Source organism: Delphinus delphis, chromosome 16, assembly GCF_949987515.2.
Source record: "Delphinus delphis chromosome 16, mDelDel1.2, whole genome shotgun sequence".
Lineage (NCBI taxonomy): Eukaryota > Metazoa > Chordata > Mammalia > Artiodactyla > Delphinidae > Delphinus > Delphinus delphis.
This window is the reverse complement of record NC_082698.1, coordinates 58,596,412-58,623,893: the sequence shown is the minus strand read 5'-3', so window position 1 is coordinate 58,623,893 and position 27,482 is coordinate 58,596,412. Positions and strand designations below refer to the sequence as shown.

Sequence of the window (27,482 nt, the reverse complement as noted above, 5' to 3'; positions counted from 1 at the left end):
GATCCCATTCAAGTATACTGACAATTCTACTTTATCTTGTTTGTTTTACATAGCACTTGCTTATCCAAATGTACAGAGCTGGATTGTTTAGATTTGAAATATTATAATAAAACATAGTTATATTATTAAATTAAGTAGTACTAAATGTTTAGTATTAAAAAGTAGTATTTTAGTAAAAAATAGCTTGAAAAGTTTTTTTTTTTTTTTTTTGAAGGTGTGGGGGTTAGCTTCCTCTCTACATGGTAGGTTTGACTTCTTTGGGTATATTCATCCCTCAGTTTGAATATTGTAAAGATGCTCTGTAGAGAAATATATAAATTTCTAGACTTACACTCACAAATCCTTAGAAATGGGAGCAATGTTAAGTTATCTTTGCCCAGCCTCCTGCATTAGACAGGAATCCCTTCGTTAGTACCCCTCTTCCCCTATTTGTGTAGCATTCCTCCCCTAGATTCAGCACAAATAAGGGAAAGGAGTACATTTTTTCACTAATGGAAAACACACACACACACACACACACACACACGCACACACGAGACCTTCGATCTCACTTCTATGTGAAGCTTGAATAAACTACATTCCTTAGAAAACTTGTTAGTATCCTGTAGCTATCAAGTCAGATTCAGAGCTCTTTAAATGTAAATGATTTCTTGTTGGTCAAGATATTTCTTCTTTATACCCATAAAACAGGTTAAAGCAGGCTTTCCTAGCCTTTCCCTTTTAGAAGCTACTTTGGTATTTCCAAAGACTGCTTGGGAATGCTGGTGGGAGCAGGAATGGGAGGAGATGGCTAGGTGTGCAAATCCTGAGGTAGGATCTTCTGTAGCTGAAGTTTCCAACAAATGGTGCTGAAGTGTGAAAACAACAGCAAATCTCAGTATTAGCCAGATGTGGCTTTGAAACGGTAATTTACAATTTCATGTGATTTTTGAAAACTCTGAACATGTTTTAGACTCTTGAGATTGTTGGTGCCTGAGGAGGTACTTAAAATCAAAGTCTGATATTTACATGGTTGTGTTGAGAGAATTGAAGCCCAGTGAAGTTAAATGTCAGTCAGGTAACAGCTAGTAAGTATCTGAGGTGAAATTTGATCCGAAGTCATAACTTGTCATTGTCTTACTTTCTAGAACAAGAAATGAAGTTTAATTTTTTTTTTAAAGATAAAAATAACATATTTAGGACTTCCCTGGTGGTCCAGTAGTTAGGACTCCATGCTCCGAATGCAGGGGGCCTGGGTTCGATCCTTGGTCAGGGAACTATATCCCACATGCTACAACTAAGACCTGGCACAGCCAAATAAATAAATAAATGTTAAAAACAAACAAACAACGTATTAAAGAATATGTCAAGCACTTTTACCTTTTCTTAGAGGTCCTCACAAGGCCACCAGGTAACTGCCTTCATCTGAGGAAATAGACCCAGAGAAGTTAAGCATCCCTAAGTACTAAGCTCTCACTCTACACTCAGGACATCTGATTCACGTTTCTTGCTGTTTGTATTACACTATGAAGACACAAATTGAGAACGTGTCAAAGTGAATTCTGTATGTGCCAGATAAGCACACTATTTAAAGAAATTCTGTGGTGATGTGTTTAGTGTTTAGTAACCTTGTTTAGATTTTTGTCTTTCAAGTTCTCTTATTCACACATGTAGGTACCCCCTCCCCCACCACCACCAAGAATAAATATCCCCTCGTGGGATATACTTAATTGTATGCTTTGTAATGGATTAACTCATTGAGCTTCAGTTTTGAGCAGGTTGTGTTTTCCGCTAAAAGCCTTGGGCAAACCAATTTTGCATATGTTTAAGAGTTAAAATGTTTCAGTTAAAAGAACAATTTGTGGTAAGTTTTTATTTACTTTAGAGATTTTGCAATTTTCCCTGATATTGATAATTTGAATCTTATGACTTAGCATTATTAATTATTATAATTATATGGGATAACCATTACTGTTCACAGAGTTTAATATGCTCAAGATTATACAATAAGTGGCAGAGATAGGATTCAAACCTGAATCTGATTTATTTTTAGTGATTAGCTCAAATATTCAGGTATTGTATAAACAATAGAACAGGAATCAACAGTGATTTGTGTGATCAAAAAAAAAAGCAAGCCCTTTGCTTCAGAAAATACTCCTGTGTTATATATAAAACAATTACTAGTAATCTGCTAAAAAGCTGTTAATCTTTTAATATTATTAATTCAGATGTTATGAAAATGTTCTACCAGATCTGAGATGGCAGTGATGAGAATTCTGTTTCATTAAAAATGACCTACAGCTACAATTAGTCTTGGACCTCATACCAAAAAAAAAAAAGCAACAGTTTTAAAGAAATGATAAAATGTTCAGTTAGCCTACTTTTAAGAATATGACTATAACATTTCATTAAGTTCAACTAATATTTAAAAACCTCAGTTTTATAATGCTTGATAACCAGAGGAAAAAGGAAGTAGGGATAGGAAAATACAGATCTGTGAAAAGAAGGGGGGAAGTAAAGGGAAGTGATAAAAAAGGAAAAGGCTCATTCCTCTTAGCTATTTCTGATTTCTACATAACTTCCAACATCAGACATCTCTGCTTTTCAACTTTTCACTCAGCTCTGAGGTGTGTATGTGAGTTTGTGAGAAGCTTCTTATTATGAACCTGTGGGCTGTTAGTGTGGGGCAAGGAAAAAGAGCTTTGTATTAGGAATCAGAACACCTGGGTCCTATTAAGGTTTCTGTCTAGATTTGTGTGAAATGAGTCGTACAGATTAAAATGCTTTTCAAACTAGATCATGAATCAATTTGGGTATAGAAAAAGTGGTATTTTATAAAAGGAAAATAGGAAAGGTCAATGCATTGAATATGGTAAGGGTAAGTATTGCTTTGTGAAACGTTTCCATTATGTATATTTATGGAGTATTAGTTGCAATGCAAAATATATTTTTCACAATGAGTTTGGTTTTCTGTCCTAAAATTTAGTGGCTTAAAAGAACAGCCATTTTACTAGAGTTCATGGTTTTGTGGGTCAGGAGTAGCTGGTTGATTCTTCTGCTCCATGTGCTATTGACTAGGATCACTTGGAGGTATTTAGCCGATAACAGGTCTGGTGTGGAGGGTACAAGTTGTCTTTACTCATTTGCCTGGTGTTTTGGTAGTGGTGGCTGGCAATCTTGGCTTAGCTGGGTTCCTCTCTTTCTCTGTGTGGCTTGAGGGCCTCTCCATGTGGTTTCCTCAACCTGGTAGTTGGACCTCTTAGATGGCAGCTCAGAGACCAAGGCAGGAGCTGGCAGTCCTTTAAGGCTAGCCTGGAATCTGGTCAAAGGAGTCATAGTTTAGCCCAGATTTAAGGGGAGGGGACATAGACTCTTGTCTCCAAGAAACTGTGGCCATTTTTAATCTGCCACAATTATTGTAAAATAATTTTGAAAACCGTGACTGAATTTATCCAACCTTTTAATTCTGTTATTGCCCTTTGAAAGATGATTAATTTCAATAGTCTACTCCCCTGCACCCTGCCACAGGTACCCCTAACATTGGAAAATGTGTCAATTTTTGATTTCAAAGTGCAGAGTTTAATTTAAATATGTGTAGTATTTTTCCATGGAACTGTGAGTTTTAGGTTTTGTAGAAATAATTTAAGGTCTAAAAATTTCTGTGGAGTCTTAAGATAAGTTTGCTACCTAACACTACCTAAAAACTCTATTTGACATTGAGTAAGAATTGCCTTCTTACAATGCCTGAAGATTACATTTGGATTTAATTACTTCTTCCCTTCACATACAGGCAGTCTGAAGCTGTTATGTTTTTTTTTTTTTTTTTGGCTGCGTTGGGCCCTCGTTGCGGTGCGCGGGCTTCTCATTGCAGTGGCTTCTCTTATTGCGGAGCATGGCGCGTGGGCTTCAGTAGTTGTGGCGCACGGGCTTAGTTGCTCCGCAGCATGTGGAATCTTCCCAGACCAGGGCTCGAACCCGTGTCCCCTGCATTGGCAGGCGGATTCTTAACCACTGTGCCACCAGGGAAGCCTGAAGCTGTTATGTTTTTGTTGAAATCTGAAAAAGTGAGAAATCTGCTCCCACCAACCCCCATTCTACCCCTCAGTAAAGAAAACAAAACTATTAAACGTTTCTGTTAAAAACCTACAAGTTGTTATCACAAGGAAAAATCTTTGTAACTATTTATGGTTATGGATGTTAACTAGACTTACTGTGATGATCATTTTGCAATATATACAAATACTGAATCATTACGTCTTACATCTGAAGCTAATATAATGTTATATGTCAATCATACCTCAAAAGAAAGCATTAATTCTTGTAAAATGCAGGTTTTGTGGTGTACTGTATCTTTAGGTGACAGAGTGGTTTCCAGAAGAGGACTGTTCCCTGTGACAGAGCTGTAGGGATTTGTGGAAATGTCCATGTCAGAATATCTGCCCATATTTGGAATATTAATAGCACTTTCTTAAGATATAAGCAAAAGGATTTATCTTCTCATACCCTTGGCTATTTAGAATCCCAGATGTTGAAGCAGTGTTTGGGTGTAACCCCTGGCTTTTGGGGAATGGGTTGGGCTGGTTGTTTGACCAGTTATGCTGCAGAGTCATTCTTCTTTGCCTCTGTCTGCAGAAAAATGTCCTGTTTTTCAGATAAACCACATTCATCTTAAATGCTCCTCCACCCCAGGCTCTTTTTTTCCCACCGAGGAAGACATGATGGTGGTCAAGATTTCCTTCAAAGTAATTAAGGAGGAGAATGTGAAAAATGGTAAGAGCTTTAGAATGAAATTCTGTGGGTTTAGATGCCAGTATTTAAAAATAACTATTTAAACCCACCCCCAAATGAAATGGGAGAACTTATGTGTATTTTAAACTTATAAACAGGCATATGAGGATAAATGGTTTATAAGTTATAGATGCTTAGTTACACCAAAATATCAATTTTTGGAATAATATTATATATACATACATACCTATGTACATACTTTGTGTATGTGAACATATATCAAACCCTGATATTGGTAGTCCCATCACATTGCATTTCTTTTTTTTTTTTTTTTTGCGGTACGCGGCCTCTCACTGTTGTGGCCTCTCCCCGTTGCGGAGCACAGGCTCCGGACGCGCAGGCTCAGCGGCCATGGCTCACGGGCTTAGCCGCTCTGCGGCATGTGGGATCTTCCCGGACCGGGGCACGAACCTGTGTCCCTGCATCGGCAGGCGGACTCTCAACCACTGCGCCACCAGGGAAGCCCCACACTGCATTTCTTGATGAACTTATATAACTATTGAGGCAATAAAAAAAATTTGTTCTTAACGTTTCCCGTACCTGATTCTCTCATATATGTAATGAATCATTAGAAAATCTGCACGATGACCCACCCCAAAAGCTAATGATCCTTCCCCTTTAACTTGAGATTACATGATCACATTAAGTAACCACTGGGTCAAGTGATCTCCATTGAAAGCACTCCAAGGAATGCTATGGTATATATACTATATTTATATATATAATTTTAATTCTACTTGACTGTTGTGCTGCATAAGGAAAGACACTTCAAAGATTACATTTTTCCCAATACAACAGTTTTGGTGGGCTCTTTGCACTTCTCTCCATCCCAGGTTTCCCAGTAACACTGAGACTACTATCACTACCACCTCCACCACCATCACCACTGTATAAACTTCCAAGTCTTTCAATTTTAAATATCTAGTTATTGCAGAAAAGCAGTCTACCCTATTTCCACAAGGAGGGGTTTCACTCTAAATATTTCACTATTTTTCTCTGCACCCTGAAATCCAATTTCAGGTCAGTCTTTAGGCAGATGAGAGCCAGTGCCAGTCTGTGTCCTGTCCCACAGACTGTGAGAGAAGGTGGCCCTCTGCCCATGTAGTAGGGTGGAAGATAGGACCTTCAAATCTAGGTCAGTCCTCATCAGTGGAGACTATGAAATTGCTGGTTCCTATTATTAGGATACTCTGTTAGAGAGAAAAAAAAACATTGAATAAAAGAAAACTTTATAAACCAGTTCCATCATTTCTAAAGCAACCCATTAGAAATTTCTATTTCTTAGGACTCTCTTTGGATAAAACTGCATGTTTAATTTGAGACTACATTTATTTTTACTCTTATATAGTAGAACATGATAGGCACTAGGGGTTAGAGGATATACCCAAGGACTAATATAAGTTAAAAAAAATTATTTTTTTTTTACAGTGGAACCTTTTGTGGACATTTGTGGTTTCAATTTATGAGTCTTGAAAGATCTTGATAAGAAATAATTTGTAATTTTACTAAAGCCTAAATTTGATTTGCACAAAGTGAATGGCTGGGGTGGGAGATTTACTTAGTTTTATAGTAAATTTAACCACTTGCTATTAATTGTGTGCCCCTAAATTCTTGCAGAGTAAAAAAGATGTTTTTCTTTGTCAACAATCAGTCTTGTGATTTTGACAGAAATGAAATTGTGGTTGAAATTTTTAAAAATGAAGAGGTCTAAGAAATGATTCTTGGTGGCAATTAGGAGTCTTGGCTAAATTAAAGACAAAAACGGCAGATTCATTGGCTGCTCAGATTTAATCTATGAATAAGCACATATGGAAATAAAGGAAGCAATTTCTGAAAGTATTTCATATGATGCTCCGGCTAGTAAGAAAGCTGTTATCGGACTACTACATCTTACGGGTGGAAGTCATAGTGTGGTGTTCTGAAATTTGGGTGTTTATAAAAGTCTCAGACTTATGTCAGTCTGTCTTGGGTTTACTTTGGTAACACTGTACAGTGTTAATTAGCCCCAGTTCTGGAGTCAGGCTACCAGAGTTTGGATTTCTGTTCTGTAACGTGTGACTTTCAGCAAATTATTTAACCTCTTTGAGCTTCAATTTCTTCAAATGTAAAATGGTGATAATAAAAAATCTTCTGATAAGGTTTTTGTAAATTCAAATAAGGTAGTACTTGAAACATATATAGCATGGTGTCTGGCACATATTAAACACTCATTAAGTTTTACATGTTATTTTAATTATATACATATTTAGTGGCTGCTGGCAGGTGACTGCTAAGGTAGAATGGTTGCCCTCTTAGGATGTTGTTCAAATGAAACTGCATATACAATTCTGGACAACTATTTTTAGTCTATTAATAGAAAACAGTAGGCACTACAGAGTAAGGAAGACTAGAAAGAAAAATCTGTTTCCCAAGTCTTTATCTCTATCCCCGACCTCCCCTGGAACTTGTCCTTTGAACTTCTTTCTTGTCTTTCCCTTTTATCTCAGTAACAGCAGCGCCATTTACTCAATTTAGTCCAAAGTTACCTAATTTAGTCTAAAATCTAGGAGTTACTCTTGACTCCTTTATTTTCCTTAGTCCCCCATATTCCTGTCATTCTATTGGATTGGCCAAAAAGTTCCTTCGGTTTTTAAGTAAAAAAAGACACACTTTCCATTTTCACCAAGAACTTTATTGAACAATGTATTCCCCATTTTGTTCCACTACCTTCTGCCATATTTCATGCAACTTCATAATGCCATCTTCCCAAAACTTTTTATCTTTTTGAGCAAAAAACCGTTCCAGGTACCTTTTACAGTCTTCCAGGGAATTGAAATTTTTTCCATTAAGAATTTTGTAAAGACCGAAATAGATGGAAATCTGAAGGTGCAATGTCTGGTGAATACGGCAGATGAATCAGAACTTCCCAGCCAAGCTGTTATGGTTTTTGCCTGGTCATCAAAGAAACATGTGGTCTTGTGTTATCCTGATGGAAGATTATGTGTTTTCTGTTGACTAATTCCAGACCATTTTCGTTGAGTGCTGCTTTCAGTTGGTCTAATTGTGGGTGGTACTTGTTGAAATTAATCGCTTGGTTTTCCAGAAGGAGCATATAATAGAGGACTCCCTTCCAATCCCACCATATACACATCGCCTTCTTTTGATGAAGACCGGCCTTTGGTGTGGTTGGTGGTGCTTCATTTCGCTTGCCCCGTGATCGCTTCCATTCCACATTATTGTACAGTATCCACTTTTCATCACCTGTCCCAATTTGTTTTAAAAACGGAATGTTTTTGTTATGTTTAGGTAGAGAATCGCATGTGGAAATACGGTCAAGAAGGTTTTTTTTGCTTAACTTATGTAGAACCCAAACATCAAAGCGATTAACATAACCAAGCTGGTGCAAATGATTTTCAACACTTGATTTGGATATTTTGAGTATGTCAGCTATCTCCTGTGTGGTATAATGTCGATGGTTCTCAATTAACGTCTTGATTTGATCGCTATCAACTTCAGCTGTTCTACCCAACCGTGGAGCATCGTCCACGAGAAATCTCCAGCACGAAACTTCGCAAACCACTTTTGACACATTCGATCAGTCACAGTACCTTCTCCATACACTGCACAAATCTTTCAGTTGCATTTTTACCTTTCTTGAAATAATAAAGCATAATATGCTGAAAATGTTGCTTTCTTTCTTCCAACTTCAATATTAAAATGGCTACACAAAAATTCACCAATTTTGATACTTTTTTTTTTTAATGCACTCTGATATGACAGCTGTCACAATACAATCTAACAAAATTGTTTCGAATGAAGTTAAAGACAACTAAGGGCTACTAGAGCCATCTTATGGAAAAAACCGAAAGAACCTTTTGGCCAACCCAATACCTCCAAAATGTCCATTTACTTCTTTCTATGTCCACCACTATCTTCATTGTTCAAACCACAATTATTTGTCATCTTTATTACTGTAATAGGCTTTTAATTTAGTCTTTCTGCTTTCATGCTCCTTTGATCCATTCTCTACACTATAACCAGGTTGATCTTTTAAGACAAAATCAGATCACGTCATTCCTCTGTTTAAAACTTAATTACAGTGGCTTCCTGTCTTGCTTATAACAAAGTCTAAACTTCTTAGGCTCATCAAAACTAAGACGTTCTGCTTCTTTCTCTAACCACAACCTTTTGTCCCTCTCCTTTTTTTCACACTGGGCTTCCAGTTATTTGAGTGCTGTCTGTCTGTCTGGAAACCCTTCCCCCACCTTGCTCTTCCTTGTCATTCAGTTTTCTACTGGAGATCTTCCCTGACTACCCACTCTAAAGGAGCCTTTCTCTGTGTTATCCGCTGGGCTTAATTCTCTGCATAGCACTTAATGATCATTTAATGTTCTTGTTTATTTGATTATTTATCTATATCTCCTCACTAGAATATCAGTTCTATAAGGGCAGTACATGTTCTTGGTCATTGCTGAATCTCCAGTGTATTGAGTAGTAGAGAAGATCTCAATAAATATTTGTTGAGTTAATGAGTGATTGATTCCTTTTTTTTTTTTCTTTTGGCTGCACGGCAGCTTGTGGAATCTTAGTTCCCCGACCAGGGACTGAATCCGTGCCCTCAGCAGTCAAAGCGTGGAGTCCTAACCACTGGACTGCTAGGGAATTCCCAAGTGATTGATTCCTAAAAGCTTTTTTGTGAAGTACCGGATTTATGGTAAAATAAAAACAAGAAAAATCTTTTATATAGAAAATATATTTCATAAGGTTACCAGCAATACTTCGGGTAGCGCTGTTTATTCTGTGATGTCCTTTTTACATTTTTATGTTAAAATGCCCTTTTGTGAAATGATAGTGATATATTCAATTATATAGTTTCAAAATATATTCTTGGCAGCATAAATAATTGGGAAGCACTGTTGTCCCATACTTCTATTTTTTTATTTTATTTTTTAAAGAATCAATTATTTATTTATTTATTTATTTTTTTGGTTGCATTGGGTCTTCGTTGCTGCATGCCAGCTTCCTCTAGTTGCCGCGAGTGGGGGCTATTCTTCGTTGCAGTGCATGGGCTTCTCACTGCAGTGGCTTCTCTTGTTGCGGAACACGGGCTCTAGGCACGCGGGCTTCAGTAGTTGTGGCACGCGGGCTCTAGAGCACAGGCTCAGTAGTTGTGGCACATAGGCTTAGTTGCTCCGCAGCATGTGGGATCTTCCCCGACCAGGGCTCGAACCCATTTCCCCTGCATTGGCAGGTGGATTCTTAACCACTGCACCACCAGGGAAGTCCCTGTCCTATACTTTTAGATTGGAAATTTTCTTTGACTTTTAAAGATTTGTAGTTCACTGAAAATATAGAAGCACTGTGTAGGTGTTCTTGGGAGGGAGTTTTGCTAAGAATTCTTAGTAAGTAAAGTTCAGTCAATCAAATGTTATTATATTCTTCAAATTCTCCTGGGAAATAAATTGTCAGGTTCCATTTAAAGATTATATTGTTTGAATATGTCACGTTAAAGTGAAATGTGACATGAGAATCTATCGATAATAATTAAAAGGAAATAAAAATAGTGAACCTCTTTTAATATTTTTTTGGGTGATACATTTAGCAATGTTTCTTTGAATAACTTTGTCCATAATGAAAACTAAGTAAAATTGCGAGTGTTTTATTTTCATTAAAACTGATCAACTCTTAAAAAAAGCAACCCAATTTGTATTATCACAAGTGGACAGTTTTTTTCTTCCACTGTCCATTAAGAACTGAAACGGACCTGAGATGTCACCTGTAACAAACTACCTGGTGTTTCAGATAAGGAAACTGACGGTCAAAGGACATACATATTTTTGGTAGGCCTAGGATTAGAATTCCCATCTCTTTATTCTCCGGCTCCTGAACTTTACTCTGTGGCACTAATTATTTTAGGGAGACAAGTCTTAAGAAATTTCTCTTTTTGGAATATGGTATAGATTGCTTTAAAATCTTATTTTATCAGTATTTTCTTTTCTTTTTTTAAATATTTATTTTGTTGCACCGGATCTTAGTTGTGGCAGTGGACTCCCCAGTTGCAGCATGTGAACTCTTAGCTGTGGCATGCATGTGACATCTAATTCCCCGACCAGGGCTTGAACCCTGGCCCCCTGCATTGGGAGTCTTAACCACTGTGCCACCAGGAAAGTCCCAGTATTTTCATTCATATGAAATGAGGAGATGTATTTTTAAGTAACATGCAGGGAAGATATTCCACATTCAATCTTGTGACAGCTGGCTTCTTAAAGGCTGTGCAAAGCTCTAAAAGTGGTACTTATGCTTTTAATTTTTGTCAAGTTAAGATTTAAAATTAAACAAGAAAATCATAGACATTTTATTTTTGTTATTCCTGTATTAAAGAATCTTTACACATGAAAAGATGAGACATTTGTAAAGTAAGCCTAGTTCCTCTAAAAATAAGGGTAGTTTTGATGGTTGTGATCTAAAAAGACACAGGTTTTAAAAAAGCAGGAATAAGTTTTGTATTTTTAAATCATTTCAGAAAGACCATTAAAATTTAATAATACAAAAATTTTATGCTAATAAAACCAACATGTAGTAGAAAATTTATAAAGCAGATCAATATAAAGTCAAAACGACACATAATTCTACTTTCCAGAGAATCCAGTAATAACATTTTGGTATGTTTCTTTCCAGTTTTTTTCTGTGTATATACGGCATATATATATTTTTTAACATACTCAAGATTATACTCTACATTCTTTTTGTTGGATTGTTTTGCTTTTTTCACTTAAGATTATATCATGAGCATTTTCCTCTGTCCTTAAAAAGTCTATGAAAACATTTTATAGTAGCTTCATAACATTCTTCTATAATTTATTTAACCATTATTCTATTTTTCCTTATTTAGGGATATAATACATTTTTGCTATTAATGTGAAAGGAATAACTAGGTATACACATCTTTGTTCATGTTCTATTTTATCTATTATAGTTGCCTATAAAGTGGAATTGGTGACACGTTGCCACAAAGCTTTCTAGAAATGTACTAATATATGAAAATACTTGTTTTATTGCACGCTTAACAAACTGGTTGTGTTTGAAGAGAACTTTGCTATTATTTTGGGTTTGGAAGCATTTGTTGAAAAGGTTAGTCTACATATTTGTTGTGCTATCCGTAAACATATTTATTTAACTATTTGGCGTTAGCTATCTAGGTGCTTTTAGTGGCAGACTAACCACATGATTAGATAAAGTAGATAGAATATTTACTTATCTATCTTTCCAAGAGCAAACTGTTCTGACCCACTGATCTTGATTCAACTATTTGAATTAGAAGAAAATTAATGAAGGTTAATAATTCAAATGACTGCTTTTCCCTAAAATGAAGAATAGGGTTGAAATAAATTGCTTAAAAAATTGATTGAAAGAGTCTTTTAGTGGTTACTCGGTAGCTAACTTTGTGTGTGTGTGTGTGTGTGTGTGTGTGTGTGTGTGTGTGTGTGTGTGTGTGTGTGTGTGTGTGTTTGAGAAAAATTGGGTGGAGGAGAAAAAAAGCATGAAAGGCTGAGGAAAGGAACGTGCTGTGAATTAAAAAAGCTGCTGCCTTTATTTGGAAAAACATGTCTTTTATCTCTACCTGATTGACTCTGAAAGAACAATCACACATGAGCCCTGTTTACTGAAATAGCATTTCTGTATCTGTACCTGCTGAAATGAACTGTTACCTAAGTACATTTTAAGTAATACACTTTTTGAAAGTTGTGTTGACTGATTATGAGTAAAAAAACCAAAGTTTTGATTGTTAGATGCAAAGTGTCACTACTCAAAAATAAGTAGCCTTTAAAAAATCTTTGAATGTGATATGGCTTTAATTTGATTGAATATTTGAGTATTGCAGGCTTTTATCGTCCCTTAATGTCATAGAATATACTGTATTTGTTAAAAAGCAAAGTTTCAAATCTAGCTGTTTTGGTACCACAATTAGTTTTTTGTTAAAAATCAAAAATAGGAGTCAACAAAGTTATGTTAGGCATGTGTGAAAGTTCATTTATTTTTCACAAGGCCGAGTGCATGTTAGCTTTCATATCATGCTTCCCAGAGATGTAATTTTAAGAAATGTGGTAACAACGAAGTAATAATCATGTCATGTGCTGAGGACTCTATTAGACTTTACTAGAATTAAGTTTTAATCTTCCCATTGCCCTGAAAAGCATGTAATGTGTAAACCGAGGGACACATAGGTTAAGAACCAGCCCAAGGTCATGTAGGAAGTCAAGCAGGGGTTCCAAGTCACTTCTGTCTTGCTACCTTTACAATCTTGCTACTTCCCTTTACAACCTTGCTACTTAGCATGGCCCACGGACCAGAAGCAATTGGCAAAATCTGGGAACATAAAGGAATGCAAAATCTTGACCATAGAGACTTGCTGAATCAAACCTTTATTTTAACAAGATCACTCAAGTGATGTGTATGTATATTAAAGTTTGAAAAGCACCATACTCCATCCCATATTAAAAGTTACATGGAGGTTTTGAAATTTGTTCTAAGGATTATTCCTGGTGTTACTTTAGTTCATGTGGGTTATCTATTAACATTTTCCATGAGAGGAGGAGGCAAACTGTTGAATTAGTCAGTGTCTCCCCTGCTTCAAATTGCTATTCTGCGGCTGCTTTGATTCAGATCTTGTTTAATCCAGAGGAACAAATGACTACTTCTGCTTGTGGACATTTGGTCAAAGTCCCAATCAGCCAAGTATAGCTCTGTTTTTAATAGCCTTTACTCATGGACTGAACACATCAAATTTATAGTACATGGCTTCATTCTAGATAGGATTTTCCAAACTAAAGAGAAAAATGCTAAAAAAAAAAAGCATTTTCAAAGGAAACTTGAAATCCTTTGGAATACTTGATGTTTCAGATGGTTAGTGAGGAATGAGGGATTTGTATAAATTGGTCTTTACTAATTTCATTTAGTGAGCATAATTATTCTGTCATGGGGCAATGATAGGTAAGAAAAAAGCAAGGCTAACTTAGTAGAACAGCACTGTCAAGTAGAAATATAATGCAAGACATAAAATTAAAAAATTTCTAGTAGCCACATTAAAAAAGTAAAAAGAAACAGTTTAAATTAATCTTAATATATTTTATTTAACCCAGCGTAGCTAAGTATTATTTCAACATGTAATCAGTACAAAATTTATTACTGAGATATTCTGTATTTTTTTTGTACTAAGTCTTGAAAAATTCAGTATGCATTTTATATTTACAGTGTCTCAGTTTGGATGCTAAATTTTTCGCAGTTAAAAGGTGAAATGTAGTGCAATGAAAACAAAATTGTGTTTAATGGAAAAATATTTTACCTTTTGGTTTTAAAATTTAAGCTAATTAAAATTAAATAAAAATTCAGTTCCTTCAGTCACAGTATGCAGAATTCAGTATCACATGTTGGATCGTGTTTTTTTTTTTAAATTTATTTACTTTATTATTTATTTATTTTTGGCTCGTTGGGTCTTCGTTGGTGTGCGGGCTTTCTCTAGTTGCCGCGAGCGGGGCTACTCTTTGTTGTGGTGCACGGGGCTTCCCATTGTGGTAGCTTCTTTTGTTGCAGAGCGTGGCTCTAGGTGCGCGGGCTTCAGTAGTTGTGGCACGCTGGCCCAGTAGTTGCGGCTCGCGGGCTCTAGAACACAGGCCCAGTAGTTGTGGCTCACGGGTTTAGCTGCTCTGCAGCATGTTAGATCTTCCCCCATGGGGGCTTGAACCCATGTGTCCTGCAGTGGCAGGTGAATTCTTAACCACTGGGCCACCAGGGAAGCCTTGGACTGTGTTTCTAACGTAAGTGATTTCACACTTATGGACTTGATCACCATCCAGATGGTTAGTAAATGAATGCCACTGGAGGTTGTGGTCTGTTTATATAAATATTTGCACAGAGCATAAAGAGGGAATTAAAAAAAGCTATTTAGGTCATAAAGCGTTTACTGATTATCCTCCATTCTACCCTTCCTGCAGTTGGAATTGATTTACCTGTCTTTTTATTTATTTATGTATGTTTGGCTGTGTTGGGTCTTGACACATCGAACCGTGTCCCCTGCATTGGCAGGCGGATTCTTAACCGCTGCACAAGGAAAGCCTTTTACCTTTTATTAGTGGTTCAGAATCAGTTTCTTAAATCCTTTAACCCCCACTAAATTGTAAGGCTAGCTCCAAGAGTTAGGGTTCTTCCAATTTTTTCCCTATGGCATTAGATGCTTACTTCAGAGCGCTTCGTACTTTTCAGAAAAGTGAGGAAGTCTGACAATTAGTATGTCAAGTAGGATAGTCTGAGTGGGCTAGTTTGGCCCAGAGGTTTTAAAACTTTACACGTGTACCTGGATCACCCGGGAACTTGCTAAAAATACCAATGTATGGGCCTCACCTTTCTAGGTTCTGAGTCACAGGTTTATAGTGAGACCATGGACACTTCTGTATTAAGTAACTTGTTTTAAGTGTTTCTGAAGTTCAAAAACGTTTGGGGACCACAAGACTCAGCATTTGACTCTTAAAGGCTGCGAGTTCGAATTACGACATGTGCTGCTGTTGCCACGCGATCGATTCTACCCGGACTGAGGTTTCCCAGGCGGCTGCTGCTTTTCTGCAGATGGTTTTTCAGGCTGTTAAACCCCATCCCCAAAGACTGCCCTGACTCCGTCCCTGTCCCAAGTCCTGTTAAGGCGACCTGGGCTGGCCGAGGTAGACAGGGCCATGTGACTGATAAGCCGGTTGCCTTTCGGAGCGGCCATTTTTGAGGCGGGCACCCATCCTCGTGCCCCGTAAGCCAGGAGTGTGTGGGGGGGAACTCTGTTACCAGGACTCAAGATGGCCACCGCGCCCGCTAGCCAGCCCGCTAGCCCGCGCGCCGGCACGAGACGCGCGGGCGGCTTGCAGTTGCCCGAGGCGGCCTGGGCTAGTCTCGGGCCGCGGGCCCGGGGCGGAGCGCCCGCCCCTTCCGGGCTCGGCCAATCAGCGCGTGCGGCCGGCTCAGCGGGGGCCGCCCGCGCGCCGGGTATGTGAGGACGCGCTCCCCGTCGCTGAGTGCCTGAGCCCAGGAGCAGTGGCTGTGGTACCTGCTGCTGCCGCCCGTGCGGACGCAGAGCATCGGACGCGAACGCTGTTGCGTGGGGCAAGAAGGTGAAGCCATGACGGCCATCAGGTAATGAGACAGAGCGGCAGCTTAAACTGCGCGCTTGCTGGGCATTAGCCTCCTGGCTGCCGGAGAACTGTCGCCCCTTGTCTTGGGTGTTGTGGAGCCTCCCAATGCCACCGGTCCCCCTCATGTTGGAGGCTCTCTCTGCACTTTTCACTCTTCATGTTGGAGGCTCTCTCTGCACATTCATTTCTGCCTTCCTCAGAAGTTTTGGGGGCTGAGGCACATGGCGGAGCCCTGCGAGCAGCCGCACCGCTGAGGTGACCCTTACCCAGATTACAGGGTTTGAAGCTTGCAGGTGAGCGTAGTGGGTTTCTCGTGAAAATGTAGCTATTTTCCCTCCCCCGGGATAGCCCGAGGCCTGGGGAAGTGTGACGTGCACAGGGCGTGTCCATGCCCGCGTGTCATGCCCTCTGACAACTTCGTTGGTGGCCCAGTGCAGACCTGCAAAGTTGGCCGTTTGATGCAGGTAGATTGCCCCCAAGTTGTGAAATTGTGTGTCCCAAAAATGTTTGCTTATGACTGGAATTAGTACTCTGGTTCCCCAGGTACCATCTGTTTACCTACTTTTATCTGAGAGTCACACGCAATGTGGGTTTCATGAGGTGGTAGGTATACAATGAGAGCAATAAAAGAGAGGCTTCCTTCAATTGCTCTTCCAGAGTTTGGAAGGTTCTTTTTTGGTAATGGCGACAGGATAATGGCCCTGTCCAATGTCTGCGGGTAGCACTGACTGAATGTTTACCTTATGCTGATGAAACTATTTATAAAAAGAGGTAAATTGCCTTATTTACTCAGTGTTCTGAACTGCCTCTTTTAAAGTAGACCTTGGCCTTCATTGTCCCAGAGAAAGGGAGGCCCCAGCACAAATGTGAAGAGAATAAAATTAGTTAAATTTTGGTTTATGAGCTTCCAGCAGCCTAAATCGTGGTGATTTAATGGTTTCTCAGTGGTGAATTTGACTACACAGTGTTTAAGAAATGACTCGAGAACCTGACCCTCAGGGAAGTTAAAGTAAGACGTAACCGTGCTGAACTGGGATGCAGTTTCTGTTAAATTGCGTAATTCTATATTAACACAAAGAGTATTTACCTCATTATGCAGAAGGAGGAATTGGGGTACTGAAATGTGGAGATCAACATGGAAAGATTTCACAATAAATTGTATTGGGACATATAAGTCTATATTTTAATGCTAACAGTATTTTACGATGAATTAGGATTATGCTGTTAAACCTAGTCACTGCTCCCTCTCCCCACTCCCAACTCCCATCATTGTAGCCGGCTACTAATTAGGAGTGTGGGTCAAATACTGTCTATGTTAAGGGACACTTCTTATGTGGACTGGATATTAATCCATCATCATATTCCTGGCTACTCTTCAGTGGAGAAAAACCCAAATATAAAGCTTCTGCCGCTCGGCCAGTGACAGTAGGATGTATTTTTTAAGGTAGGGGTAGAATGGTGGTTGTATTAAAATTTAAAGGTTAATACCAGCCTTATTTGACTTGTGGAAGGATAGATAACTACTAATAGTTACATTTATCCTTGTTTCTTCAGATGTTAGTCTACATTTTACATAGACTTCAACTATAGTGACATGACTCAAAAAAAGATTTTTAGATATTATCTAAACCCAGCTACCACATTTATACCTGAGGAAACTGAGACCAAGAAGACTTGAGTGCCTTGTGCAAAATCAGTTAGTGGCAGAGTTAGGAACTGAATCCAAATATCCATTATACAGTGCTCTGCATGATACCTTTATAAAAACAACATACTACTTAAATTTCCTGAAAAAGCTGCTTCTGTGAACAAAAATTTTAGAGTATTCTGAGAGACAGCTATAGTAACTCTCTTGCTTTCCTGTAGTCCTCCAAGGAACTTAATAACTTAGGTTTAGGAGTAGGCAGGGAGACTACTGAAGTTGAAGCAACTCTATATATGTGGTGACAGTTTTAAAATGGTTTGGTAATCCTACAGATACCAGCTGGTTCCCAGTGAGGACTGCATTTAATGCAGTTTTGTCATACCTTTAGTTTTCAGGTTTATGATGTTAGGCATATACCCATTTTGTACCCAGTTTAATGGTAGCCGAAAGGATGGGTACTGCTTACTTGCTTTTAACACTGGTGAGGAGAATGATCAAGGTCACCAAGCTATCAAAATCTGACTTCGTGTCCATTGTTGTTTTTTATACCACACTTAAAATAATTGCTGCTAAATATAGTAATATGTGACTCCTCGCAATGACTACCACAGAATACATCAATAGGATTGGAAACCAGTAAGGGCCAGTGGTCAACACACCTAGGTTCTAATTGAGGGTATTTTTCTGAGTTACTGATCTTCTTTTTCTCTTTTTTCCTTCTCTGGACATTTGTTTAATGAAATACTCAGTGATGGTGAAACAAATATGTATTCCACAGCGTTGCTGGTTAGATATGAAAGTGTTCTTATATTTTAAGATGTTTTATAAATGGAGTATTCTCTTCTTGTTGAAAGCAATTTGGTCCCCTTAGAGAATGGTGTCGTCTGAAAATAAATGTTTAAATCTTAGATTTTTTAAACAGGAAGTGAACTGACCTAATTCCCTCATTTTACAGTTGAAGAAACTGAAGCCAAGAGATACTATGATTTGTTAAGGTTCACACAAGTAGTTGCATATCTTGAAGTAGAACCCAGCTCTCTAGATACCTAGTTCAGTGCCCTTTCCGGTGTAGCATTCAGCTATTAGGAATTCCTAAATATGATTTAAATCAAAAGAATTAAAAAAAAATTTTTAATCTTTGAATAAGTTTGGCTGGAGAATTCGACTGTCTCTTTGACTTTTACTATTATTTGTATTCTACTCTACTACACCATTACTAATGAAGAGTTTACAGCCTGTAAAACCGATTATCAGATTACGTATATCAGATTCCAGCTTGTCTTCATGTGAGAAATGATAAAACATTTTTAATTGCCCCAACAGGAAAGTTGACCCTTGAGTTAAAATTCAGGAGACATAGGAAAATGTAGAATGTCAGGACTAGAAGAGAATCTTAGAGAGCATTTTACTCTTTTTTTTTTCCTCTTAATTTTTTTTTTAAATTTTATTTATTTTTGGCTGCGTTGGCTCTTAGTTGCTGTGCGTGGGCTTTTCTCTAGTTGTGGCGAGCGGGGACTATTCATTGTTGTGGTGCAGTAGCTTCTCTTGTTGCAGAACACGGGCTCTATGTACGTGGGCTTCAGTAGTTGGGGCACACGGGCTCAGTAGTTGTGGCTCGCGGGCTCTAGAGCACAGGCTCAGTAGTTGTGGCGCACGGGCTTAGTTGCTCGGCGGCGTGTGGGATCTTCCCCGACCAGGGATCGAACCCTTGTCCCTTGCATTAGCAGGTGGATTCTTAACCGCTGCACCACCAGGGAAGTCACCATTTTCCTCTTTTTCTTTCTCTATACTGGACCTTGAGGCCCAAAGTGAAGTGATATATCCTAGTTTGGCAATGATAGAGCTTAAGAGAGAATTTAGGTCTCCTAACTCCTACATTATGCACTTTTCACTGAGCCAACAGTATTTCAAAATACTCCTATGAATATTGCCTTCCTGACCTGAATGTCTCATCTGGTTTTGGGCATTGCTTACAGCTTGAGTTTGTGCCAGGGAAGACTGGGAAAATGAGGTAGGGAGACAGGGAGAGTGTTCGCTGTAGAGCTGAGGAACCCAATTCTTTGGCTTTCCCAGACAGGTCAGGTTTGGTTTAAGACTATTCTGGGACTTGACATGACTGCCCTACATGATAATTCTGTAACCACTTCTGTGGGTTAAGCCTACATTGGGAAATTTATGTGGGCTGTGGGTGGGGTCCTAGGGTATTTTTCTCCTAACACTCAAGACTTTGAGGTACATCCAGTAGGATCTGCCAAGCCACTCAGATGGAGAACATTCATATCGAGACTAAATTCTGGCTAAGACTGAAACTGCCTTGTTTTGTTGATTTGGTTTCTTTAGAGCCTTTAAACAGAATTTTCAAACTCATTTTCAGGACTTGTGTCTTAAGAATTATAAATTTCATATTACTGTACAAACTTTTTTATGCCATGAGACTTCTTAGTGAGGCTAATGAATTTTTAAAATAAAATGAAAAATGAAATTGTTTCATTTATGAAATATTTTGAAGAACTAAAGCAGGAATCCTTCCTTTGGAGAACTGCAATGTCAGCTGTTAATACTTATTTATAAATAGGTCATCTTTGTTTGAAAAAACATACAAGGTTTTCTAATTCCAAATCTTTCCAGCCACAGTATTGCTATATTAAGCAGAACTGTCAAAGATGAAATGGAACCAAAATGTCTAGACTGTTTAAATGTTAACCCTGTCCTGTAACATTGGTTAACAATCACGCCTATTTACCTCTTCGTACCTACTCGGTTTTAAAACGTTATTTAAAAAAATACTGTAATAAAACGTAAGTCTGAATTCTTATTTTCACATAGCATAGCTGGCTTATAAATAGGATGACCATATGTCCCAGTTTGTCCAAGACAGTCCTGGATCATGCCTTTTATCCTGGCATAATTATTAATAGCTCTTCCTTTATTCTCAAAAGTATCCCATTTGGATAATAAATTATCTAGTCACCTACTTACACACTATAATAATTTTGTTGTAGTAGATTTTGGTTGTTGAAATGTTACTTGAAATACGACCATAAGATGATGGAATATTAGCTTATTTTGGCTAGATTTGGATATTTTTCATTGGTCGGACATTTTTATTGTGTTTAGAGTTCTTACTGTCTCAGAGTAGTATATTGAACAAGAAAGCACATGATTTGAAGTTAGGTATCATTTATTTGTTGTCTGACCTTTGGCAGATTATAGAACTTTGCTGAACCTTTTGTTTCTCTTAAACAGATAATAGCAATACCTACACTACAGAGTTATTGTGAGGATTTAAAGGCAATAACATACATAAAAATGCTTTATAAGCTGCAAATTGCTATGTGTTAGTCATTAGTATGTCTCACATGTGCTCCTGAAAGTTGAATTTTAAATTAATGATTTTATCTTGTTTAGGGAACCTTGCTATTTAATAGCACAATCTTTTAGAAGTGTTCTTACTGTAATGGGGAGCAGGGAAATAATAGTTGGACATATATGTGTCTTTGAGGTTTTCTGGGAGGGAGGGGCAGGAGTTTCAGCATATTTGTATGCTGAAAAGAATGATCCAGTAGAAAGTGAAAAAACAGATGATGCTGGACAGAGGGAAGAGATTATTTCCTTGAGTTTGCAAGAAGGCATGCCAGTATGCACAGGCTTAAATGGAAGGACTGGCCTTACATAGCCTAAGGGACACAAATATTTTCCTAGTTTGTTTACTTAAAAAAAAAAATACCAACAGTATAATTCATATATAGTAAAATCACAGATCCTAAGTTCACTGTATTTTGGGGAAAAAAAAAGTATTTGTGTAAAACACCACCCAGACCAACTTACAAGACATGTTCATCTCCTAGAAAGTTCTTTCCTGTCTCTTCTTTTTTTAAAAATATGTATTTATTTATTTTGGCTGCACCCGGTCTTAGTTGCTGCATGTGGGCTTCTTAGTTGCAGCATGCCGACTTCTTAGTTGCCAGCATGCATGTGGGATCTAGTTCCCTGACCAGGGATTGAACCCGGGCCCCCTGCATTGGGAACCCGGAGTCTTACCCACTGGACCACCAGGGAAGTCCCTTCTGCCTCTTTTCAGTCAGTCTCATTCCCTGAACCATCCAGGCAACCATTTTCTGGCTTCTATTAGTAGAGATTAGTTTTGTATATTTTATAACTTCATATAAATGGAATCATACGGTAAGTACTATTTGTGTCTGATTATTTTATCTGATTACTGTTGTTCAGTAACAATGTTGATATTCATCCATTTTGATGTGTGTGTTAATAGTTTGTTCCTTTTCACTGCTGAGTAAGATTCCATTATATGGATATAGCAACAATTCTGTTGATGGACTTTGGCTTGTTTTCAGGGTTTGATTATTGTAAATGAAGCTGCCATGAACATTCGTGTGGACGTGGGTAAATGCCCAGGTGTGGAATTGCTGTGTTCTAGGGTAGATGTATGTTTAACTTCAGAAACCACCAAACTGTTTTCTAAAATAGAAAACAAAATACTTTAAACATTCAGTGTTATAAGAGTTCCAGTTAATCCACTTTCTTGACAGTGTTTGGCATTTTTGATTTTAGCCATTCTGATGGATGTGTAGTTACATTTCATTGTAGTTTTAGTTCATTGATTGTTAATAATGTGATTATAGACCATTTGCTTATCTTTTCTTTAGAACTGCCAGTTCAGGTCTTACCCATATTTGTAAATATAAGTTGTCTTTTTGTTGCTGATTTGTAATTCTTTCGATACTTCAGATATAAGTTATTTGTTAGATATTACAAACAAACATACATACCTTCCTATGTAGCAAATAAGCAAAAAAGACATGTCTTTTCATTTTCGTAACAGTGTCTTTTGGGAGCAGAAGTTTTAAAATTTGAAATTGAATTCATTGATTTATTTTGTTTATTACCTTTTGGGTTCTTAGAAATCTTTCCTTCTTCTTATGTTTTCTTCTGGAAGCCTTGTAGTTTCAACCTTCACATTTAGGTCTAAGATCCATCTTAAGCTGATTTTTTGCTATGGTGTAAGGGTTTCCTCAAAAGGATTTTCAGTCAATAGATTAGATAGATGTAGGACTTTTCCTGGACTCACTGTTCTCATCTGTTGACCTATTTGTATATTGTTACACCAATACCGCACTTTCTTAATTATTGTAGCTTTGTAAGCTTGGTGCTGTTTCTTTAAATTTTTGATAGAATTTAGCAGTGAAGCCAACTGGGCCTGGAATATTTTTTGGATGAAGGGGTGAAAGGTTTTAAATTACAAATTTTGATTTCTTATTAAAGAAATGATAAATGAGTATTCAGATTTAACATTTTTTCCTGTGTCAGTTTTGGTAAGCTGCATTTTTAAAGAAATTTATTCAGAATTGTTGGATTGTTAAAAAGATGTTCATAGTATACTATTACTGCCTGTAGGAACTGTTTTATGTCCCCTTTTTCATTCCTGGTATTAGTACTCCTCCCATGCCTTTTTTTTTTTTTTAACTTTTTGGGATCAGTCTTGTTAGGGGTTTATCAAATGTATTAATCTTTTCAAAAGCCCAGATTTGGGTTTTGTTGAACTTCTATTTTGGTAATAGTTTTCTATTTCATTCATTCATTCATTTATTTAATCTATTTGTTTATTTTTGCTGTCATATTTTTATTTTCTTCTGCTCTTTGGGATTTAATTTACTCTTTTTCCATTTTGTTTTGAGTTAGAAGTTTAGACCATTGATTTTAAACCTTTCTTGTTTTCTAACATGTGCATTTCATATATAAAATGTTCCCCTCTCAGTACTTTTTTAACTAAGTAGTTGTGGTGCACGGGCTTAGCTGCTTTGCGGCATGTGGGATCTTCCTGGACCAGGGCTTGAACCTGTGCTCCCTGTGTTGGCAGGTGGATTCTTAACCATTGCGCCACCAGGGAAGCCCTACATGTGTTTTTAAAGTCTTTAATTTCACTCAGCAATATTTTGAGGCTTTCAGTGTAGTTGTTTTACACATCGTTTATTTAGTAAATGAATATTGCAGTTGTTGGGTGTATTGTTCTATAAATACCAATTAGTTTCATTGTTTTATTTACTTAATTATTAACTAATTATTATTAATTATTAAATTGTGATATAATTCACATGCCATAAAATGTACCATTTAAAACTGTACAGCTCAGTGGTTTTTAGGATATTCACAGGGTTTTACCTCCATCACTACTATCTAATTTCAGAACTTTTCCATCATCCCCAAATGAAGCCTCATACCTGTTAGTAGTTACTCTCCATTTCCCCTGCCCATCCCCTGGTAACCACTAATCTACATTGTCTCTTTGAATTTGCCATATTCTGGACATTTCATAAGTGGAATCATATATTTGGGCTTTTGTGCCTGGCTTCCTTCACTGAGTACAATGTTTTCAAAGTTCATCTATGTTGTTACATGTATCAGTATTTCATTCCTTGTTATGGCTGAATAATATTCCATTGTATGTATAGACCACATTCTGTTTATCCATCAGTTGATGGATATTTTTATTTCCACTTTTTGGCTGTTATGAATAATGCTGCTATAAACATTCATGTCCAAGTTTTTGTGATGTCACATGTTTTTTTTTTTTTTTTGCGGTACGCGGGCCTCTCACTGTTGTGGCCTCTCCCGTTGCGGAGCACAGGCTCTGGATGCGCAGGCTCAGCGGCCATGGCTCACGGGCCCAGCCGCTCCGCGGCATCTTCCCGGACCGGGGCACGAATCCGTGTACTCTGCATTGGCAGGCGGACTCTCAACCACTGTGCCACCAGGGAAGCCCTGTCACATGTTTTAATTTCTCCTGAGTATATACTTAGGAGTGGAATTGCTGGGTCATATGGTAACTTTATGTTTATTTTTTTGAAGAATTGCCAGACTTTTTTGTCAAGCTGGCAGCATCATTTTATGTCTCCACCAGCAATGTGGATTCCAATTTTTCTGCGTTCTTGCCAATACTTGTTTTTGTCTAGCAGTATCTGCCGAGAGGCTGTATGTGCTTGATGAGGCATACCTTCAGTGCCCAGCCAGGCTTACAATGATGCCATAGCCTCTATTTCCTGCTTGTGCAGAGCCTCATGCTCAGAGATGATTGCTTAGTACCTTTTCAGGTCTTTCTTGAGCATGCCCACAGGCCAGGGCACATGTATAATACATGGTCTCCTAGATTCTCAGGAATATTCAGAACTTTTCAAAACCCCTTATGGATATCTCATGCCCCACTTTTCCTTTTAAGTTTTTTTGGTTAGCTGCTTGTTTGTCCCAACTGCTTCAGATGGCTGGGGTGTTAAACAATTGCAGCCAATTGTTTTTGACAAATGCCCCGCGGGAAAAGGCTGTTAGTACTGGGGAAACTCTGAGTCAGGTCAAATAATGAGAAATCTTGGAGTAGGAGTTTTTCGGGTAACTGCCAGTAAGCTCAAATAATAGCACTTTTCTGAAAATGGGGCTTTGAAAGAGCTCCAGTTCTGTTCCAGCTCATCCAGTGGCTGGTAGGCCCCTGGTTTCCACTGTGTTTTGGGGCTGTTGCTTTTAAGGCTGCCTTGGAGCTGGTTAGGGGGGATGGGAATAGGGCAAGTTAAAATGCCACAAAGCTTGCTGTTTTTACTGAGATTCAGCCTTTTTTTTCCCCTTGAATAAATCCTCCTCAGGTGTTGCAAGCCTTTGGTTAATATGTGGAGTTCTGAAAGTGTTGATTTTGACTTTTTTTGCTAGTGTTCTTGTTGCTTTTACGGAAGAGAGGATTTTTGGAGGCCTTTATTCTGCCATTCCTGATGTTATCACCCTAATTGTTTCTTAAACATTTAAAAATATTCTTACTTTTTCTTTCTTTTAAAATACTTTACAAGGTTTTTTTTTTTTTTTTTTTGATTTTGAAAGACTCGCAAGAAGTTGCAAAAAGAGTACAGAGAGTTCCTATGCACTCTTCACCCAACTTCCCCCAATGATAAAACTTATAAAACCACAGTATCTTAGCAAAACCAGGAAATTGATGTTGGTATAGTACTATTAAGTTGACTATAGATGTTATTAGAATGTCACCAGTCTTTGCATACACTGCCTTTTATTGACATGGTGGTGGTGTGTAGTTCCTCGAAATTTTATCATGTCCAGATTCCAGATTAACACAATTAGGGTATTAAACTATTCTGTCACCACAAAGAAACTCCTTTGTGTTATCCCTATATGGTCACACCCTCCCCCCCAGCCTTAACAGTTGGCAACTCTTGATCCGTTCTCAGTCAATGTAATTTTGTCATTTTGAGAGTGGTATATAAATAGAATTTTACAGTAGGTAACACATAGATAAGGCTTTTATTTTCACTCACTATAGTGCCTTTGAGATCCATCCAAGTTGTATCATAGTTCATTCCTTTTTAATGCTGAATATTAGTCCATTGTATGGGTGTACCACAGTTTCTTTACCTAGTTACCTATTGAAGGACATTTGGGTTGTTTCCAATTGTTTACTGTTACCAGTAAAGCTGTTATGAACATTTGTGTACACATTTCTGTGTAAACTTAAGTTTTCATTTCTCTAGGATAAATATCCAGTAGTGTGATTCCCTAACTTATTTTTGTGTTGTCTGTTTTACTAACTACTAAAAGAGGGGTGTTACAATTCACTAAGACTGTGAATTTGTCTATTTCTTGTGTTTCTCTCAGGTTTTTTTTTTAAGTATTTTGAAGGCATTTATTTTGTTTCTTGGTGAATTGACCTGCTTTTTTTTTTTTTTTTTTTTTGCCTCTCACTGTTGTGGCCTCTCCCGCTGTGGAGCACAGGCTCTGGACGCGCAGGCTCAGCGGCCATGGCTCACGGGCCCAGCCACTCCGTGGCATGTGGGATCTTCCCAGACCGGGGCAAGAACCCGTGTCCCCAGCATCGGCAGGCCGACTCTCAACCACTGCGCTACCAGGGAAGCCCTGACCTGCTTATTTTTATGAAATCATTTTATATCTGGTGATGTCTGCCTTGTTTGATATTAATATAGCCTGTGTAGGTTTTTTATGATTAGTATTTGCATGGTATGTCTTTTTATCCAAGCTTTTTGTTTTTAAATTCTCTCTGTCTTTATATTTAAAGTGTATCTATAGTAAATGGCGTTTTTTTTTAATCCAGTGTGAGTCTTTATTTTTCAATTGCAGTGTTTATCCATTTACATTTAGTGTGACTACTAATATGGTTGGGTTTAAGTATACCATCTTTTGTTTTCCATTTATCCTATGTGTTATTATGTCTTTCCTGCTTTTTTTTTCTAAATTGACTATATTTTAATTTTTCATTTTATGTTGTCTATTGGGTTTTTTAGCTATACCTTGTTGTGTTGTCATTTGGTGATTGCATTAGGAAGTGCAATATTCATTTTTAACTTACCACAACCTATTTTGTTGTTGTTGTTGTTGTTGCTTTCTTTTTGGCCATGCTGTGCAGCTTGTGGGATCTCAGTTCCCTGACCAGGGATTGAACCCGGGCCACGGCAGTGAAGGCCTGGAATCCTCGCCACTAGGCCATCAGGGAACTCTATTACAACCTATTTTGAATTAGTGTTCTATTATTTGACCTTTGACGTAATAAGTACCTTTAAAATTTAACCTTACTCTAGACCCAGTCCTGATCTATGGGAGCCTGAGATAAGCAGCAGTCTGTTGATAGAAGTTAGAACCTGGAATCGAAAAATCCCTCAAGGCCCTTGTGATTATCATATGCCAGCTATTGAGAATACAAATTAATTAAGGTTAAAAAAAAAAAAACAACTTTACCTTTTATGTTGAGATAAATTGATTGAGATAAAGTACAAAGCAACCCTTAAAATTGATTAAAAGTTCATCAAGGAACTTAACAGAATCTAGGGAGGAGGAATGAGTAAAACTAGGAGGTGGGCAGCAGTGCCTTAGTTTATAGGAGCTATCATTCACATTGT

General features: G+C 37.9%; 1 protein-coding gene across 4 annotated transcripts in view; it reads left to right on the top strand.

Annotated features, from left to right (window-relative positions):
• The window catches only part of ADK (adenosine kinase), a 486,415-nt gene that overhangs the window by 10,345 nt on the left and 448,588 nt on the right, over positions 1–27,482 (top strand). Inside the window, exon 1 of one of the 4 annotated variants that reach the window (XM_060034752.1) lies at positions 15,769–15,918. The exons of the other annotated variants lie outside the window; for them this stretch is intronic. Coding sequence (XP_059890735.1) covers positions 15,905–15,918 — 14 coding nt within the window. The 5' untranslated portion in view covers positions 15,769–15,904. Of the gene's footprint in view, positions 1–15,768; positions 15,919–27,482 lie in introns of those variants that run through there. 4 annotated transcript variants of the gene reach the window in all.